Source organism: Dendrobates tinctorius, unplaced genomic scaffold, assembly GCF_039654945.1.
Source record: "Dendrobates tinctorius isolate UK_male_01 unplaced genomic scaffold, ASM3965494v1 ptg000031l, whole genome shotgun sequence".
Taxonomy (NCBI): domain Eukaryota; kingdom Metazoa; phylum Chordata; class Amphibia; order Anura; family Dendrobatidae; genus Dendrobates; species Dendrobates tinctorius.
Window position 1 is genome coordinate 23,811,740 of NW_027361699.1, and position 18,555 is coordinate 23,830,294.

The window sequence follows — 18,555 nt, forward strand, 5'->3', positions numbered from 1 at the left end:
ATCTACGTGTGCACTTAGCGTTACACTTTTCTTTGCCCTGCCGATGGCAGTGGAAAGTACAGTCATGCACTGATGCTCTTTTGATCTTTCCCAGCGCATGTACAGAACAGTACTTTTCTTTGCCCTCGGCAGGGTAACAAGAAGTGCGACCGGACCGCTCCATGGGTGAGTAAAATAAAAGGTCTTTTTTTGCCTTGCACGGCGAACTGGAGTCATATATGCAGCGTTATAGAATGCTGTCACATGGGGCTGAAGGGTGGTAGCTGTAGGTTATACTGGTCACAGGTTCCCTTTAACATATGAAACTATTTGGTCTTGTAAAGTATTAACAGGTGCTGATGTATTAAAACGGAGGCCTTACGGATGTCATGAAAATAACAAATTAGATTAAAATCACATGTTTTTAGTGAATGAAACTAGGACAATTTTTCATACACTGAATTTGGCTTCAAAGTGTGTTGCTTTGTAGCTTATTAACAAGAAGCAAGATAACAACCAAATATTAATAGAGAAGAAAGTGGATAGGCACATTCCATCCCGTGCAAAATAATCCTTTATTGTGGCATCAAGTTACCAACAGCAGGAAGATAAAACCATGGCGCAAGTATAGACGACGATCGTTTCGCGCTTACATAGCGCTTCAACAGGTCATGAGAAAGTGGATAGGCACGGAACGGAATGTGCCTATCCACTTTCTTCTCTATGGATATACAGACTATTTTCCTTGGAAGTGGCACTCCTGTTCCCTGATGTGTGTGCAGCTTCATTAACCCGAGGTCATACAGCTGTGCCTTTGTCCTGCTTTTTCTCTTCTATGGTATGTGATAACAACCAAATATTAATTTATTCTTGTATACATTTCCAGGAGGAATAACAAAGTAATGTAAAAAAAAAGAAAAAATGAGGCTTCTGAATTGTTATTTTACAGGAAATTAACATGTATACGGGTATTCCCATCTCTAATATCCTATCCCAATATGAAGTAGGTGTAATAATAATGTCAGAAAATACTTTCATTTAGAAATACAGTGTAGTTCTTCTGATTAGCTGTGTCGATTAACGCATGTCCAGGATATTAAAGTAGCTTAGGTATGCATGGTTTCAACCACTCATATAGTGAAAGTTAGTCGTAACCATGGATACCTAAGCTACTGCAATGCCATGCACATGGGGTAAGTGACATAGCTTATCAGAAGAACTATGCTACATTTCTAACTGGAGGTATTTGCTAATATTCATATTATTACACCTAAATATTGGGAGAGGACTTGGATCTTGAAGTTAACTTAAAATATCATTAGAGTCAGGCCCATTTAAAGTTTAACAACCTTGTCACCATCTGCCATGCATGTGCAGTGCATGTCTAGTGGACCTGACCAAAGCTAGCTCCAATTGCTGCATTTTCACTCTTAAGTGCCACTGTCAGTCGCTGATAGTGACATTTAAGAGACAACCAGGGTTTCTGATTCGGGCACACATTGAACATGATCACAGGGTGCCGATGGGTTGACATGGCAGCTGTGGGCCTAATGAAGGCCTACATGCCTATCCTCTTTGTGCTCCCATGAAGCCCATTTTGTCTAGATGCTGGAATACAGTAGTATTACAGCAGTAATTACAGTTCTATGTAATGAAATACAGCAATATTGCAGTGTATAGAACAAGTAATTGATTACCGGTTCAAGTTCCCAACGAAGACCAAATAAAGTTAAAACGTTTTTTTTTTGTCCTGCTTTTCAGTACATTATATGGTAAAATGAAGGGTGTCATTCAAAACTACAACTTTTTCCACAAAGAGAAGAAGAGGTCATACAAATATGTGGACGGAAAAATAATAAAAAGTTATGGCTCTTGAAAGAAGGAGTGGGGAAAAAATGCAAAAAAAATAAACAAAATTGGCTACTGCAGGAAAGGGTTAAAGAAGTTTCCCTAAGACATTTATAGAGTATCTAAGATAAGCTGTGAATTACTGACCATTAGAAAAAAGTGAAAGTGGTACTAGGAAAACTTAGTGCCCCTTCAGAGCTCTGCTGAGCTAAGGGCGCAGTCAGACGGCGATCACATCACGGTGCTCGGACGGACCGTCAGTTGCATAGAAATACATGCTGTCACACTCGGGTCAGGAGAGCCGACGGACAGTCTGTGCAATCGTCGTCCATGTTATTCATACATTTTATATATGTTCTGTTTTCAAATCTAAACCTGCAAAATCAATTAATCTCACATTTCTTGGTAACATTTATTTTGTTAGAGCTGAGCTGGATCAACATGTCAGGGATTGCATTCAGATATATCTACGAGACTGGTTAATTGTGAATCGAAAGTAAGTACATGCAATTGTGAATCCATATATCGTTCAGTAGTTCCCCCTGCCATTTCTATTAAAAAGGGGTAATAATTGTCAAGAATTTCAGACAAGTTTGAACTACTGATTGTTACAGATGTTGTATTGTAATATGCAAAAACAGCACATGCTGGAAGATGGGGGGGGGGGGGTCAGCAGTGACGCAGGACCCTGTACAGCATGCCACTCACACCTACAGGGGCGTGATAATATGATCAGTGGTAAAATTAGCAACTCCTCTACAACTAGTCACTAATTATGATATCGCAACCGCAGTTCTAAATGATTTTATGTAGATTCAAAAATCCATAAGCCACGAAAAGGGGCTTGTTAGAAAGTGCATAAAGTGTTCAGTAATGGTATAAAATAATAAATAAACCAGTACTCACCTGTTATAACAGTTGCCCACTTTATCTTTATTGTTACTGAGATTTTGGGCACATGATTTTGACTCTTTTGGGGTTAACTTTAATGAATGGAAATTTTTCCAGGCATGCTCAGTTTAAAAAAGCAGAATTTCAACGGATCCGCCGCCCATAGGCTTCCATTCTAGCCAATGGTGGACTGCGACGGATCCATTGCAATCCGTCATTTCAATACAGACAAAAACGTTGAAAAGTCTGTCTGCTCCAGATGGCGGACGCTGAAATTCCGACGGATCCGTCAAATAACGGATGCAAAGGACGACCATCCGTCACAATCCGCCGTTAATGCAAGTCTATGAGAAAAAAAGGATTCCGCCAAAAGAAAACAAACGGATCTGATTTTTTTCAAAAAAGGGCGGATTTCAACTGACGTCAAAAGACTGAAGTGTGAAGGAGGCCTTACTAATATAGTATGGCAAGAGACCACTGCACAGTTTTCTAAAAATCAGCTTCTTTACATGTCTGACAGCCATTCCATTCCAGTGTCCGTTGAATTCCAACTAGACTACACCTCACTCTACTTAAATCACCAGGTTATATAAACTTTTGATCTGGGTCATTTGGATGTTTTGAGTTGTCATTATAATTTATAAAGAGAAAAACACAGTAGTTTGACATTAAATGGCTTCACCCAACCACGAACCATGAGTGGAGAAAAAGTTTTGGTGTTGTCATTCATTTTCTCTGAAAAAAGGCCAAAAGCACCTGTATACATATACATATATACAGTATATATATATATTTACAGCTCTGGCAAAAATTAAGAGACCACTGCACAGTTTTATGTCAGCCATTCCAGTGTCAGTTGAATTCCAACCAGAGTACACCTCATTCTACTTACTGTGCTTCTGATTAGGTCACCTGAACCAAATCTTATTTATCTCCTGCTGTAATGTCAGTATTGTCTTTTGCTTCCTCCCCTGCCCAGGAGCTGTGGTATGTTCTGTACACGGTCAGACACAGACAATTTGAGTGCACATAGGAAAGAGGACACATAGGGGGGAGACAGCTCAAACGAGAGAACACATGAGGGAAGAAGACAGCACAATGGTGGAGAGAGAGAGAGCAGACAAGGGGGAGAGCACATGGTGTACACAGGTCAAAGAAGAGATGACATGAGAGAAGACAGCAGATGGAGAGAGAGAGAGAGCACAGGGGGGAGACAGCTCAAACGGGACAGCACATGAGGGGAGAACACAGCACAGGAAGGAGAGAGACAGCAGACCAGGGGGATAGCACATGGGGTAAACAGGTCATAGAAGACAGCACAGATGGGAGAAGTCAGCACATGGGGAAAGAGAGAATGGAGAAGTGGGTGAGAACATGGGGGTAGAGACTCTCAACGCTGCAAAGCCTGCCCCCATTGTGACATTACCATCCTCCCGATGCGGTAGCAACGGGCCCCCATGTGTGTGTGTGTATATATATATATATTGCAGAAATGATAGAAATGATGCACTGGGGATATATTGCACCTCAACCAATTTCACCTCAAGATAGCAGCTAGGTAGACCACTATCACTGTTCATGGGAATGTCCCCAGATTCACTCTTGTTGGGCTAGAATACACACTTTTATCCGTGCACCTACATCCTATAGTGTGTAACTTAGTCTAGCCTCGGCCTTCAAAGGATTTATACAGACTACAGAAACAAATATTTCACAAGAAACTTCTTTACTGTATGTCGGTGGCTGCCATAAGACAATTCTATATGCATGGCTAGCACCTAACAAACCTACGCTTTGTCTGATTTTAGAGAAAATAACAGCGAATCATAGCGCTTCTGATTCGCGGTGAATGCCGCGTCATAGCCCCATACCCAGCACATTCACAGGACCGACTCTGCACTACTGTGCCTTATGTCCCTATCCCCGGGGGGACTTCTAATCTTTTGGCTCTGTATTAGAGCACTGTGTAAACGACAACAGTACAATACTTAGTACTTCGATGAAGGTCAATGTGACCGAAACGTCTACTCTATGTACTGGTTATTAAAATCATCTTTCACTGGAAATCACTATTTGTGTGTGCCAAGTCTTTGTATCTATGTGATTACGGATTAGGATCCTACTTGTTGCACCACCATATTGTAGCTGTGCTAACAGTCCCGATTATAATCGTGTACCCATGAGACCTCTGCAGCCCATCACTGGTCGCAGCGGATTGCCATCTTTGCAGCCTTTACACAAAGACAGACGCTGCGCACTCTAGCTTGATAAAAACCCAAATATATGTCAGGGTTGAAACATTCCTGTTCATTTATCTACTTGTCATGACAAAATAATAGAAACCGATCACTCCTGGAGTGCCTGGATCTGCGGATTACTTAACAGTTGAGTATAGGATTTGTTTGTTTTTTTTCTTTCTGGCAAAATTTTATAAAACACTTTTATATTTTTTTCTATACTTTTAGGACACAAGAAAACTCAGGTACAAGCAACTTTAGCAGAAGTGGCTCTAGAAAAGATTTCCAAAAAACTCTTCAAAAACAGATATTTGAGTCTGATGAGTCAGATACTAGACAAAATGAGCAGGTAACATTTTTGTGCAGTATTTTGTAGATCCAGAAAGAAATTAGTCTCCTATCCAAAAAGCAAATATTTTGCAATTCTAGTAGCCAGTCACTGTATACTCCCAGTCATATTATGGATAAGGCCACAGTGTATTCATGATGTAGTTTTTGCTCAGTCAACATGCAGTTTTTGCTAAAACTCGGATGCTTTTGACAGTTCTTTTTGACTATGTGTCACAAATTTAATAGAACAATTTAATCAATTTGGAAAACCAGTAATAATACTACACAGTATGCAATCATAAAAAATACTTATGTATGTGAAATCTGCATGCAGGGATTGTATCAAGACTGCATCATCTAGTCGTATCCTATAATAATGCAGTGATATACAGGAGCTTCTCACAAAATTAGAATATCATCAAAAAGTTAATTTGTTTCAGTTCTTCAATACAAAAAGTGAACCTCATATATTACTGTATATATATATTCATTACAAACAGAGTGATCTATCATTAGATTACGATATTACACCCGATAATGATTACCATCAATACTACATATCTGTAGCAATGGCTTAGTGGGTAAGATCTGTCTTTTCAGACACTATGTTCTTAGCATAGAGCTTGGCTCCTGTTTTATGCGGAGGCCTAGGAGAAAAGCAAGTGTTTTCAGCCTATAACAGGGTTGTTCATTTTGAGTTATTACCGCTCCGTCCTCTAAGGGTTCATATTCACATGCGAGAAACTCGGACAAGTCTCGCACGTCAATACCAGGCACTGCCGCCGGCACTTGATCGCTGAACGCTCTGCTGTCAAGTGCCGGTGGCAGTGCCGGGTATTGACATGCGAGACTCGTCCGAGTTGCTTGCATGTGATTATGAGCCCTAATAGAGTATATCGCAAAGCAGCTTCTATTAGGACTTGCCAGCACACAATATAATGCCCTGATTGCCCTGTGTGTTTTTTGTAGACTGACGGGGGTCTTGTAATGAGGTTGTCTGGTGAGTCTGAAAAATCTAGCAATACTTCCTGTGAATTTGAACTACGTGGCCTAAATTCAGAAAGTCGTCTAAAGAACCTCCTCCTACTTACAAATGTGGATGACTTGGAGAAGCAAACTGAGGAAGCTCGTAAAGCCAACAGACATGCTGAGATTTTTGCTCTCAGTCCACCAATGGAAGAGGTATATATGTGTTCCAATTACTTCCTCCTATGTTATATATTTTACGGTATCTTTTATCATCTTCTTCCTGTTTTTTATCTTTTTTCCAATATATCATTACCTGTTTATTTTTTTTAGCCTTCCATACTTTTCTTACTCCTCTGTCCTCATTGACAACACATGTACTTTCTACTGACCTGAGTGTGCATGCATGTTTATTGGGGATTTGGGATTGATAGTTCTCGGACAACAGTGTGTGTAGGTGTATGGGCACCGTAACTGCAGAAGGTTACCGCAAGGTTCCTGCTGAGTGTTTTCTTTAATCAAAGCCATTTTTATGATCAAAAAAATTAAGTATAATGATTATCCAGTACATTGTGGCCCTTATGCACACTACACATATTTCAGGAGGATACTGTGGAAATACGTCCTGTACCAGAGTGTCCAAAGGAACATATGGGATACAGGATAATGGTCAAGCTGCATACTCTAAGGTATAGTATAAAATATATTAGATATTTTTGGTTAACTCTTATTTATAAATATTTGTTTTGGAATGTCTTGTATTTACCTTTTGTAAGATGCTTTATCTTGAGATTTTTTTAGTATTATATAATATGCACATTAGCTCTCCTCCAGAAGAAAGTATCCTATCTCTTTAGTGCCACCTATTGGTAGACCCTTACTTTCCAAGAAGTACTACTTAGTGGCTAAGCTGAGTTTACATATAGTCAGTAAAACATTAGTGTGACCTTTGGTGACCCATGTGAAAAATTGTAGACTCACACAAGTTAGTTGTATGGGATGATCTGTCCAGTCACATTTACCAACCCATTTGTAAACAAGTATCTCAGTACCAGAGTCAGTCGGTATTACAATCACTTGAGTATATCATGATCACTGGACCCTTGGTGCCTGTGGCTGTATTTCTAAGCAGATTGATATATACCGTAGATTTGTGGGAAAGGGTTCTGTTCAATTTATAACTTATTATTATATCCCTTTTCACAATGAGCTTAGAAGTCCAGTGGGTGGTTCTAAGTAGTGATTGGCAGCCATCTATGTATGCAGACCTATACAGTGAAAGCTGTCAATTACCATGTAATACTGCCCATAAGACTGGTTTCATGTGTCTATCAAACAAAGACCGTTCACTGATCAGAACACCCTGCCTGATTGCTGGATCTCCTTTTCTGAACTATTTCATATATGCCTATGAATACAAATAGAAATAAGAGAATTATTTTGCAGGACCCTAGTCCAGCTGCCAAGTCAGTACTGTGTGACTCTTAGATGGGAACCCTGAGAATTTCCCCTTAGGGCTCGTGCAAACATCTGTGGATCTCGATCCAATCATGGATTGCAATGAACAGACTGGCCCTGGGCCTCCCGATCCAAGCGGGACAGCCTCCTAGAAATATATGAAGCTGTCATGCTCCAGTGGAAAGATCCGCAGCCAATCCATGCATTGCGGTCCGTGATCAGACCGAGATCCACGGATGTTTGCATGGGACCTTTCCTGATAGCATCCGTGGCTCTTCTTTTCAGTAGTCTGGCTAGTGTGACATTGTGTGTCCATCACAACAAAATGTTGATGTTTCGCCAGCCCGGCTTATCAAAAGAGGAGTTGCAGATGCTGTCAGGTAAGAAGAGGTTCTTGGTACTCCCATCCAGCAATCACGGAATACTGTCCTGGCTGCTTAAAGTGGGTCCTACGAAACAACTCTACCATCTTTACCTACGAGGGCAAAATATTAAATGATAAGGCCTGCACATAAAGCGATTGTGTTTGTTGCCTCCAGCACTGTAACATGTTTCCCACAGTTAGGGCTGTATGTTCGATGTGAAAGGTTTCCCTTAAAACATTTATACATTTATGTACTTCATGAAACTTAGCAAATTTTTCTTCCCCTTTTTCTAAACAGATTTGACATTGACATTGAGCCAGTGTTTGCAACTATTGCACTGTATGACTGTAAAGAGAGAAAAAAGGTAATAAATTGTAGTATACTAGATGTCATGTTTAAAGCTAATTTATACTGCACTAGAATGAAAACATATGCATGTTTTCGGGGGGGGGGGGGTAGGAGGGTATATTTTTTTCTAGCAAAATAACCTACCTGCTCTGACGATAGCAATTACTCACGGATAAGCCATGAGGCTGGGTAGTCAAGAGGTGTGAGGTCAAAAGCCAAGCGAGTACATCATAGACAGAGGAATTCCAAGAAAGTAACATATCATGACAAAAGGGCTAGGCAAACCATGGGAAATACAAATCCAAGGTCCAGCAGCAAGATCAGAATACAAGACAAAGAGCACACACCTCATGAGCAAAGCTACCATTGGCAACAGTAAAAGTCAGAGAGCAGATTGATTAGCCAGGTAATTACTCTGGACAAGTGACATATGGATGAAGCCCCGACACACCCTGGTCTTGATTGGGCGGCTAAGCTGTCACTGCAGACACTGACAGTTTAGCACACTTCATTTTCCGATTGGACAGCTGAGCTTTCCATCACCACACCGACAGCTCAGCATGCCCCATTCCTAGATTGGATGGCAGAACTATCATTCACTGTGTCCAGACTCTCTGATAGGAGGAATTGTGACACCTGCATTATACAAGCTATAAAAGTTATTTATATCATATGCAGAAAGCCATACTTGGCATAATATAATGTGCAGCAATGCATTTTACATGTAACGTGTTCATTTAAAGGGATATTTCCATCGTAGGCACTTATGGCATATCCACTAGATGACTTAAATGCCTTATAACGAGGGCTGCTTGCTTGACTGTTTTCCTTAACCCCTTTCTGCCATTGGACGCACTATCCCGTCCATGTGCCCTGGGCCTGTCTGCCCATTAACGGGATAGTACGTCGTGGGCAATCAGCCGTGCTCACGAGGGAAGTGTGGCTGATAGCGGCCGGGTTTCAGCTGATTCTCACGGACCGCTCCCGACACTTTAACTCCCGAAACACTGCGATCAAACATGATCGCAGTGATCCAGAGCCGGCAGAGGGGCTGAGGGCCCCTCTGCCTTTGGATCGGAGACCCCGCGGCATGATGCGGGGTCCCAATCGCTGCCATGGAGACCCGATGTCGTCATGATGACATCCGGGTCTCCAGACCTGAGAGACTTCCTGTCATGCGCAGTGATGACCAGGAATTCTCTCAGGTTAGTGTATAGAAACTGCAGTGCTGACAGCTGCTACAGCATGCAGATCTGCATGCTGTAGAAGCGATCAGCCAGCACAAAATGAGTGTCCCATAGTGGGACAAAGTGTAAAAGTAAGAATTAAATTTAAAAAAATTGTTTTAAATAATTGTAAAAATATTTAAACAAATAATAATAAAAAAATCAATATTTATTCCATCAATAAATAAATATTTGAATAAAAAAAAAATCTAAGCAATAAAAGTAAACATATTTGGTATCGCCGCATCCATAACGACCTGACCTATAAAACTGTCCCACTAGTTAACCCCCTTAGTAAACACCATTAAAAAAAAACTATGCTTTATCATCATACCGCCGAACAAAAAGCGGAATGACTTACGATCAAAAAGACGGATGCAAATAAACGTGCTACCGCTGAAAACAACATTTTGTCCTGCAAAAAACAAGCCGCCATATAGCTCCATCACCAGAAAAATAAAAAAGTTATAGCTCTTAGAATAAAAGGATGCAAAAACAATTGTTTTTTATATAAAATAGTTTTTATTTTATAAAAGCGCCAAAACATAGAAAAAAATGATATAAATGAGGTATTGCTGTCATCGTACTGACCCGAAGAATAAAACCACTTTATCAATTTTACCACACGCGGAACGGTATAAACGCCCCCCCAAAAGAAATTCATGAATTGCTGGTTTTTGTTCATTCTGCCTCCCAAAAATCAGAATAAAAAGCGATAAAAAAAAGTCATATACCCGAAAATGGTACTAATAAAAATTTCAACTCGTTCCGCAAAAAGCAAGACCTCACATCACTCTGTGTGGGCCAAAATCTGGTAAAATTATAGCTATCAAAATGTAGTGATGCAAAACTATTTTTTGCAATAAAAACTGTCTTTTAGTGTGTGACAGCTGCCAAACATAAAAACCCGTTATAAATAGTAAATCAAACCTCCCTTTATCACCCCCTTAGTTAGGGAAAAATAAAATAAAAAGAAAGTGTTTTTTTTTTTCCATTTTCCCATTAGAGTTGGGGTTAGGGTTGGGGCTAAAGATAGGGTTAGGATTGTGGCTAAAGTTAGGGTTAGGATTGTGGCTAAAGTTAGGGTTAGGGCTGGGGCTACAGTTAGGGTTAGAGTTGGAGCCACGGTGAGGGTTGGGGCTACAGTTAGTTAGGGTTGGGGCTAAAGTTAGGATTACGGTTATGATTGGGATTAAGGTTAGGGATGGGATTAGGGTTAGGGGTGTTTTACAGTTAGGTTTGGAGTTAGAATTGGTTGGTTTCCACTGTTTAGGTACATGAGGTGCTCTCCAAATGCGACATGGCATCTGATCTCAATTCCAGCCAATTTTGCATTGAAAAGTCAAATGGCTCTCCTTCCCTTCCAAGCTCTGCCATGCGCACAAACAGTGGTTTACCCCCACATATGGGGTATCAGCATACTCAAGACAAATTGCACAACAACTTTTGTGGTCCAACTTCCCCTGTTACCCTTGGGAAAATAAAAAATTGGGGGCGAAAATATCATTTTTGTGAAAAAAATATGATATTTTATTTTTACGACTCCACATTATAAACTTCTGTGAAGAACTTGGGCGATCAAAGTGCTCACCATCTAGATAAGTTCCTTGGGGGGTCTACTTTCCAAAATGGTGTCACTTGTGGGGGGTTTCCACTGTTTAGGCACATCAGGGCCTCTCCAAGCGCGACATAACGTCCGATCTCAATTCCAGCCAATTTTTTTTTTAAATTTATTAAACCATAAACAGGGTATACAACATACATACTTGTACATGGTGTTAAATATTGTATAAAATATATATGTTTCACAGGACATTAAATACAAAGCAAAATGTGCATACCAGTTGTATACAAATAAAACATAATGTCAAGTATATCACACTGGTCTTATGTTATTATTCAAGTGGTGAAACCTATCTAACTCCTGAACCGTATCAATATCTACAAAAAACAACAACTATTTCGCAGCCTAATTCCACACAGTTATTTATTATGCGACATCTCCACTCTGTAAAGTAAGGTGAGAGGAGTTCCACCTCTCCCAAATCTTCTCAAATTTACCCGGGCATCCTCTGTTTTGATACAGCGTGCGCTCATATGGGATAATCGAGTTCACTAAATTGATCCAGATCCCAAGAGAGGGAGATAAGCCTCCCATCCACCGTAGTGCCAGTACCTTTCGTGCCATAAACAACGTTTCCCGCAAGAAAATCCCAGTATATTGACCCCATGTCTCCTCATCCCACACCCCAAACAAACAGATCAGTGGCTCAAGGGGAACAGGAGCTTGTACCAGGGATGTTAATAATGATGTCACCTCCTTAGAATATTGTGCAATGATAGGACACTGCCTGATCATGTGGATAAAGTCTACATCTACTGAGTGGCATCTCAAACATTCCGATGATTGGTATCGGCCCATCTTAAAGAGTCGAGTCGAAGTCAAATATGATTGATTTATAATATATAATTGTATCATCCTGTTGTTAACAGACGGAGATACCCTGATTGGAGACTCCAAAATTTCCTCCCACTCCTCTCCCTGTACATCAGGGATGTGCCTTTCCTATTTCCCCTTAACCGAATCTGTGGTGGATTCTGTCCCTACTGACAGCATGTATGTATACAGAGAGGAGATGAGACCTTGGGGGCCCTGTGATTTAAGGATTCCGATCAAGGTTAAAGACGAGATAGCATTGTCTACACATACACATCTCGTGTGACTAAAAGGCTCACCTTAATTGTAAATAACGGAAGAATTGGGATCTCGGGACATTGCACTTAACCTGTAATTGTTCAGAAGCTATCAGGGTTCTGTGGTCATGTAGATCACCTATCGTAGAAACATTGTATTGAGTCCAGAATTCGGCAGACGGGTGTTCAAGTAATGCCGAAAGGTAACCATTATTCCATAGGGGCATTTTGTTACACCGCTCCGTCATACTCACCTGGCCTCCACTCCCACGCCGCAGTCGGCCTCTGCTGCCACGCCGCAGCCTCTCTCCACCCGACGGCCACGGCGATCACCTCTGACGGGCTCGCGGCCGACGCCATCCCTGCATGCAATGCGCATGTGCCATAGGCCACAACCGCGCCTCCCTGCTGCTTCTTGTGCTCCGGCTGTGCCCTGACCCGGAAGCACCTTCGGACCAATGGCAGACCAGACGGGGCTATATCAGGCCGCTTCCCCCTGAGGGAGGCGCCTGATCGTTGTGTTACCTTGCACACTGGGTCCTGCTCTCTCTGTGCCGCCCTCAGTGTTTCCTGCAGCAGCCTCGCAGCCTGTCTTCCGTGTTCGCTAACAGTTATTCTCAGTCCTGCTCCATTGTTCATGTTTCCTCTGTCTCCTGCTTCCGGTGTTCCTGATCCATCCTGCTCCAGTCCTGCCGTCCTACTCCAGTTCTGCCTCCGGTGTTCCTGTTCCATCCTGTTCCAGTTTTGCCTCCGGTGTTAGTGTTCCATCCTGTTCCAGTCCTGCCGTCCTACTCCAGTCCTGTCTCCGGTGTTCCTGTTCCATCCTGTTCCAGTCCTGCCGTCCTACTCCAGTCCTGCCTCCGTTGTTCCAGCTCCATCCTGCTCCAGTCCTTCCGTCCTTCTTTATTCCTGTCTCCTGTGTTCCAACTCTGTCCTGTCATCTACACTTCAGTTCCTCCACGTTCCAATCTATAGTCTTACTCTATTCCTGTCTCCTGTGTGCCAGCCCTGTTCTGTCATCTACACTTCAGTCCTACTGTCCTACTCCAGTCCATCCTGAGCCGCCCCTCTCGGTACCGACTACTGTGGTACTCGAACCCCTGGGCCTGCTCCTAACGGTCCCTGTATAGGGGTCGGTTCCAACTGGCAGCTCGCCCGGGGCCCCTCGGTGCCACAGTCCAGAGGGTCCACTCCTGGAGATTCCGGCTCCTGAACACCCACGCTAACACACTTCAGCTATAATATCCCCAAATCCAATCACCCTTTTAATCTGTTTCCATATTGATCGTGACAGACGAAGCAGGGGTAACAAGCGAGGGACATTTGTTTTCCCCAATTCCAAGAAACCCAGTGGGCAATTGGCTCGTGCGGCATGAAGCAGATGATTTTCAGAATTAGGGAGGCGATTACCGGACATCCACTTACTTATAGCTTTGGCCTGTCCAGCCAGATAATACAGAAAAAAATACGATAGCGCAGCCCCCCCCCCCTTTTAGGTCTTTGCAGAGTGGATAGTTTGAGTTTAGGCCTGGTTTTCCCCCATATAAAAGATATAATCTGGGAGTTCAGATTCACAAAGAAGGATCTGGGTACCATTACAGTGTTGAAGAGACTAGCTGAGCTTAGGGAGTAATATCATTTTAATTAAGTTTATACGTCCGGCTACAGATAGCGGAAGTTTACTCCAAATTGTAAATTTGTTAAGTTGCATATCAAGCATACTGTCTTGAGAGACATGGACCCCTAGATACTTAAAACTGGGTACAATGGGTAATGAGGAGAGAGTTTCAAGTCGTGGCATTGGGGCATGAGAAAGAGGTATCAGAGCAGATTTTTCCCAATTTATATACAAGCCAGAATATTGATTGAATTTATTTATAGTGATGATCACTCTTGTCAGTGTTTCCTCCGCTCTATCCATAAATATCACCATATCATCAGCATATAGACCTATGGTGTCTGTCCGATCCGCTATTTCTATACCCGCAATATTAGTGGAGGATCTTATGCAAAGTGCCAATGCCTCAATCGCAAGAGCAAAAAGGGCCGGGGAAAGGGGACACCCATGACGGGTTCCCCTGTGTAGTGAAAAGGGCTCAGATATGGAACTATTTACAATAACCTGGGCTTTAGGCTTCATATATAATATATTAACCCATTCTAAAAATCTGTCACCAAATCCATATCTCTGCAAACATGCATGGAGGAAAGGCCACTCAAGAGAATCAAAAGCCTTGGCGATGCCAATGCCCATTTATTGTCTGGCACCAGGGAGCTATATTGAACCACCGACTGGACTTGTCTAATATTGATGGAAGTACTCTTACCCGGCATAAAGCCGGTTTGGTCAGGGTGTATGAGGTCCAATATGACTGAGTTCAACCTGGTGGCCAAGATCTTCGTAAAAATCTTATAATCTACATTTACTAATGATATGGGCCGGTAAGATCCACAATCTAAAGGGTCCTTCCTCTCCTTTTTAAGCACTATTATATTAGCCTCATAGAAGGATTCCGGCATGGATCCAACCTCCCAAATCCCCCGAAACACCATTAACAAAAGTGGCGCCAATATCTCCCGGTATTTCCTGTACAGTTCGATAGGAAACCCACCCGGTCCAGGGGCTTTCCCAGAGGCCATATCTTTCATGGCTTCCGCTATCTCCTCCAAAGTAAATTCATCATCCATAAAGGCCTGCTGGGAAGAGCTTAGTGTGGGTAACGTTATATCCGATAGGTAGTCTAGGCACCCCTGGTTATTAACATCAGTTTTAGAGTTGTACAATGAACTATAATAGTCATAAAAGCAGCTCAGTATTTCTTCAGTTGAAGAAACTAAGGTACCATCCGTGTTGCAAATCTGTAATATTGTATTAGTTGTGTTATGTTGATGCACCAAGTAAGTTAAGAACTTACTTGCCTGATTCCCCAGCTCGAAATAAGATTGGCGAGCAAAAAATAATTTACATTTGGACTTAGTGCCTATGTGTTTAGTAGAGATGAGCGACTTTGCCTTTTTTAGGGTCGAGTCGGGTTTCATGAAACCCGACTTTCTCAAAAGTCGAGTCTAACGAAATCGGCCGACTATCGGGAAAAGTCGAAGGTCCGACTGAAACACGAAACCCAATGCAAGTCAATGGGGAAGCAAAGTCGGCAGGGAGTGGAGGACAGTAAACACACCCGGACGCTGCACATGTCATCTCATTGCCCACAGTGTACATCCTTGCTCAGTGGCTGAAAAAAGTCACGTGCAAGCATTCTGGGAAATCCGACTTCACGCTGTGCTCGGGTTTCGGTCGGCGAAACCCGACTTTGCCATAAATTGCAAAAAAAGAGGAAAAAATATTCAGCCTACCATACATCAGTGTCCATATAGTCCATAATTTATATATGTCATGGTGGGAAGAGACTTATATTCATTCGTCATTTAACCCTTTCTGTGACAAAATTTGCTGGTACGCCAGATACTTAGACGATTTGGTGATTATCTGGCATACTAACACACAACACGATGTACAGATGTCTAGTGTGGATTTTCAAAGATATCTGAATGATAACCCCCTATATTTGAAACTCAAGGTGGATATTCATAAAAATTCTGCTCCTTTTTTGGATGTTTTTCTACATGGAGATGATAAAACAGGTTTGATCACCACTGCTTTATATAGATAATCTACAAGCGGTAATTCTACATTACATGCTACTAGTTCGCACACGGCTAATACCATCCGTAATTTACCTATTGTAGAATTTGTGAGGGCACGTAGATTGTGTTCGACTGAAATTTCCTTTCATTCAGAATGTGGAGTTATATTTGATAGATTGAAATAGAGAGGGTACTCTAATAAATCTCTTAAGAGGGCTTTATTTATTGCTACTAAGAAATAAAGATCAGATTTGTTGAGGGATAATGAACCAGGATTAGATGATAAAAATCAGCTTACATTTTCTACCCCATATATTCTGGATTTTATTAACATAAAAAATGCTCTTCTTAAATATATACCTATGTTGGAACAGGATCCAATTCTGAAGGAAATTCTGTCAAATGGTGTGAACGTTGTAGCTAGAAAATCCACAAATCTGGGCAATTTGCTATCACCAAGTTTGTACATCACCCCTAGAAGCAGTAATATGTGGCTCAGTACAGTGGGTTCATTTAGGTGTGGTTCCTCCAGATGTAATCTGTGCAGATATATGGCTAATTGTAAAGAGTTTTCGGATAATAATGGTAAAATTTATAAGATAAAAACATTTATAAACTGTTCAACAACTTATGTAGTGTATTTAAGGGGCATAGAGAGAATTAACAGAGCGGAGCGATGTGGTGATTGGTTTGCTGCACTATTATCAGCTGAGGCTAAATGGATCCTGCTTCTTGATGCTCATGCACCGAAAGGTTTAAATTATAGATCAGATTTGCAATATATAATGTAATATGTTTTTTTTTTGTTTTTTTTTGTAATACTCATCTATTTACGTCTATTGTGATTTATGGTTTATTGCTGTTTTTGCATGTATTGATTTATGTCTGCAAACATATATTTCTTATTTATATGTTAGCTTTGTTTAAGAACATTAATTGCTTAGGTCTAAATAGGGTGGAGCTAATTAATTACCTGAAACTGGGTGTTCACTTTGCAGTTTCATCATGTATTCATTTATTTAAGCTTCCTAGTTTTGATAAGATATACCTATGACTAAGGACATGTAATATCTGTCTGAAACACGTAAGTAGCCTTGCCTGTCATGGTGGCTTATTAATATGATTTTAAAACCTTCCTAATAAATGTGAGTTTTATCTTTTTTCACTAATTTTGGTGCTGGAGACCCCTTCTTTTTTCCTTTGGATTTGCCATAAGTCGGCGACTTATGAATCTGGCCGACCTGTTTCGCTCAACTCTAGTGTTGAGTATATAACCTTTGAGCGGACAACCACTCCATTCTATTGCTACTAGTTTGGTCAGATATGCAGGCGGCCTCCGAATCTTTGAAACGCTGCTCCATCTCATCATCCTCCCCTGATGTCACTCGTTTAATGTAAGAAATCGTAGCGGATACACAACCCCTCAGGTATGCCTTAAGGGTATCCCAAAATAAGTTGGCATTCCGGGGTTCAGGGTGGGACGAAACAAAGCAACGTAGCTGATCAATTGTTCTATCGGGCGACTTCACCAGCTTCAGCCAGACAGGATTCAATTTCCATGTTATCCTATTATTTAATGGTCCGTATTTAAGTTTAAGAATGACCGGACTATGATCTGAAATCCCCCTACTGCCGTGTTCGATATTATCCACCCTCATTGCCAGACCCCTGGATCCAAAGATATAATCTATGCGAGACAAGGAGCGCTTAGTGGATGAATGACAAGTATATTCACTCGTCTCAGGGTGGCGCATTCTTCATAGATCCAGCCATCCGCTACCTTCCATGAATTGTGACAGTTGGGATGCAGCCGGTGGTGGGGTCCCACTCTGTATACCATCACCCAGTCTCAGTTTATCAAAATGATTATTCATGACTAAATTAAAATCCCCCATGCAGATGACATCTGCATCTGGATAGTTCAGGGCAAAACTCAATGCCTTCTGGAGAATTGACGTATTAGCGGGGGGGGGTTCAAATACACAGAATAACATATTTCTTAGAATTGATCAGTGCGTGTACAAACACGAAACGCCCCTCAGGATCTTTCCGGGCCTCTCTGGCTTCCCACCTAACATCTTTATGTATTAATAGTGAAACCCCCCTGGAGTAGCTGGTGTGAAATGCATGAATGAACCATTGTACCCACGGTCTTTGCACACACCGAACTATGTCTCTGGTCAGGTGTGTCTCAACCAAGGCCACAATGTGAGGATGATATTGCCTAATTTGTGAGAACACCTTAATTTTCTTCCGTGGGATTTTTATGCCCCTCACATTCCAGGTCATACATATTAATTCAGAACCCATTTCCACCCATCTGGATATGTTGCATAGTGGTGTCCGAGCAGAATTTAGAGATATCACATAGATAACGGAATTGCCATTGGCTGCGAGTTTTACCTAAATAACAATAAAAACTAAAACTTTTGAAAAAGAAGAGAGTAAATAAGAACCTAACAATATAGGAGCAAAGTCCCGCGCCCCCTATCAAACCATTGGCTGCGACTTTTTCCTAAATAACAGTTAGAACAAAAACTGTTGAAGAAAAAAGAAAAACCAAATAAA

General features: G+C 41.5%; 1 protein-coding gene across 4 annotated transcripts in view; it reads left to right on the plus strand.

Moving 5' to 3' along the window:
• DOCK8 (dedicator of cytokinesis 8) overlaps positions 1–18,555 on the plus strand; it is a 268,625-nt gene that overhangs the window by 57,868 nt on the left and 192,202 nt on the right. For all 4 annotated transcript variants that reach the window (XR_012231574.1, XM_073572263.1, XM_073572264.1 and 1 more), the window contains 5 exons: positions 2,252–2,323; positions 5,184–5,304; positions 6,255–6,467; positions 6,855–6,940; positions 8,372–8,438. Coding sequence is in view for 3 of the 4 variants with exons in the window: in XM_073572263.1 (XP_073428364.1) it covers positions 2,252–2,323; positions 5,184–5,304; positions 6,255–6,467; positions 6,855–6,940; positions 8,372–8,438 (559 nt within the window). In the remaining variant the exon portion in view is untranslated. The remainder of the gene's footprint in view (positions 1–2,251; positions 2,324–5,183; positions 5,305–6,254; positions 6,468–6,854; positions 6,941–8,371; positions 8,439–18,555) is intronic.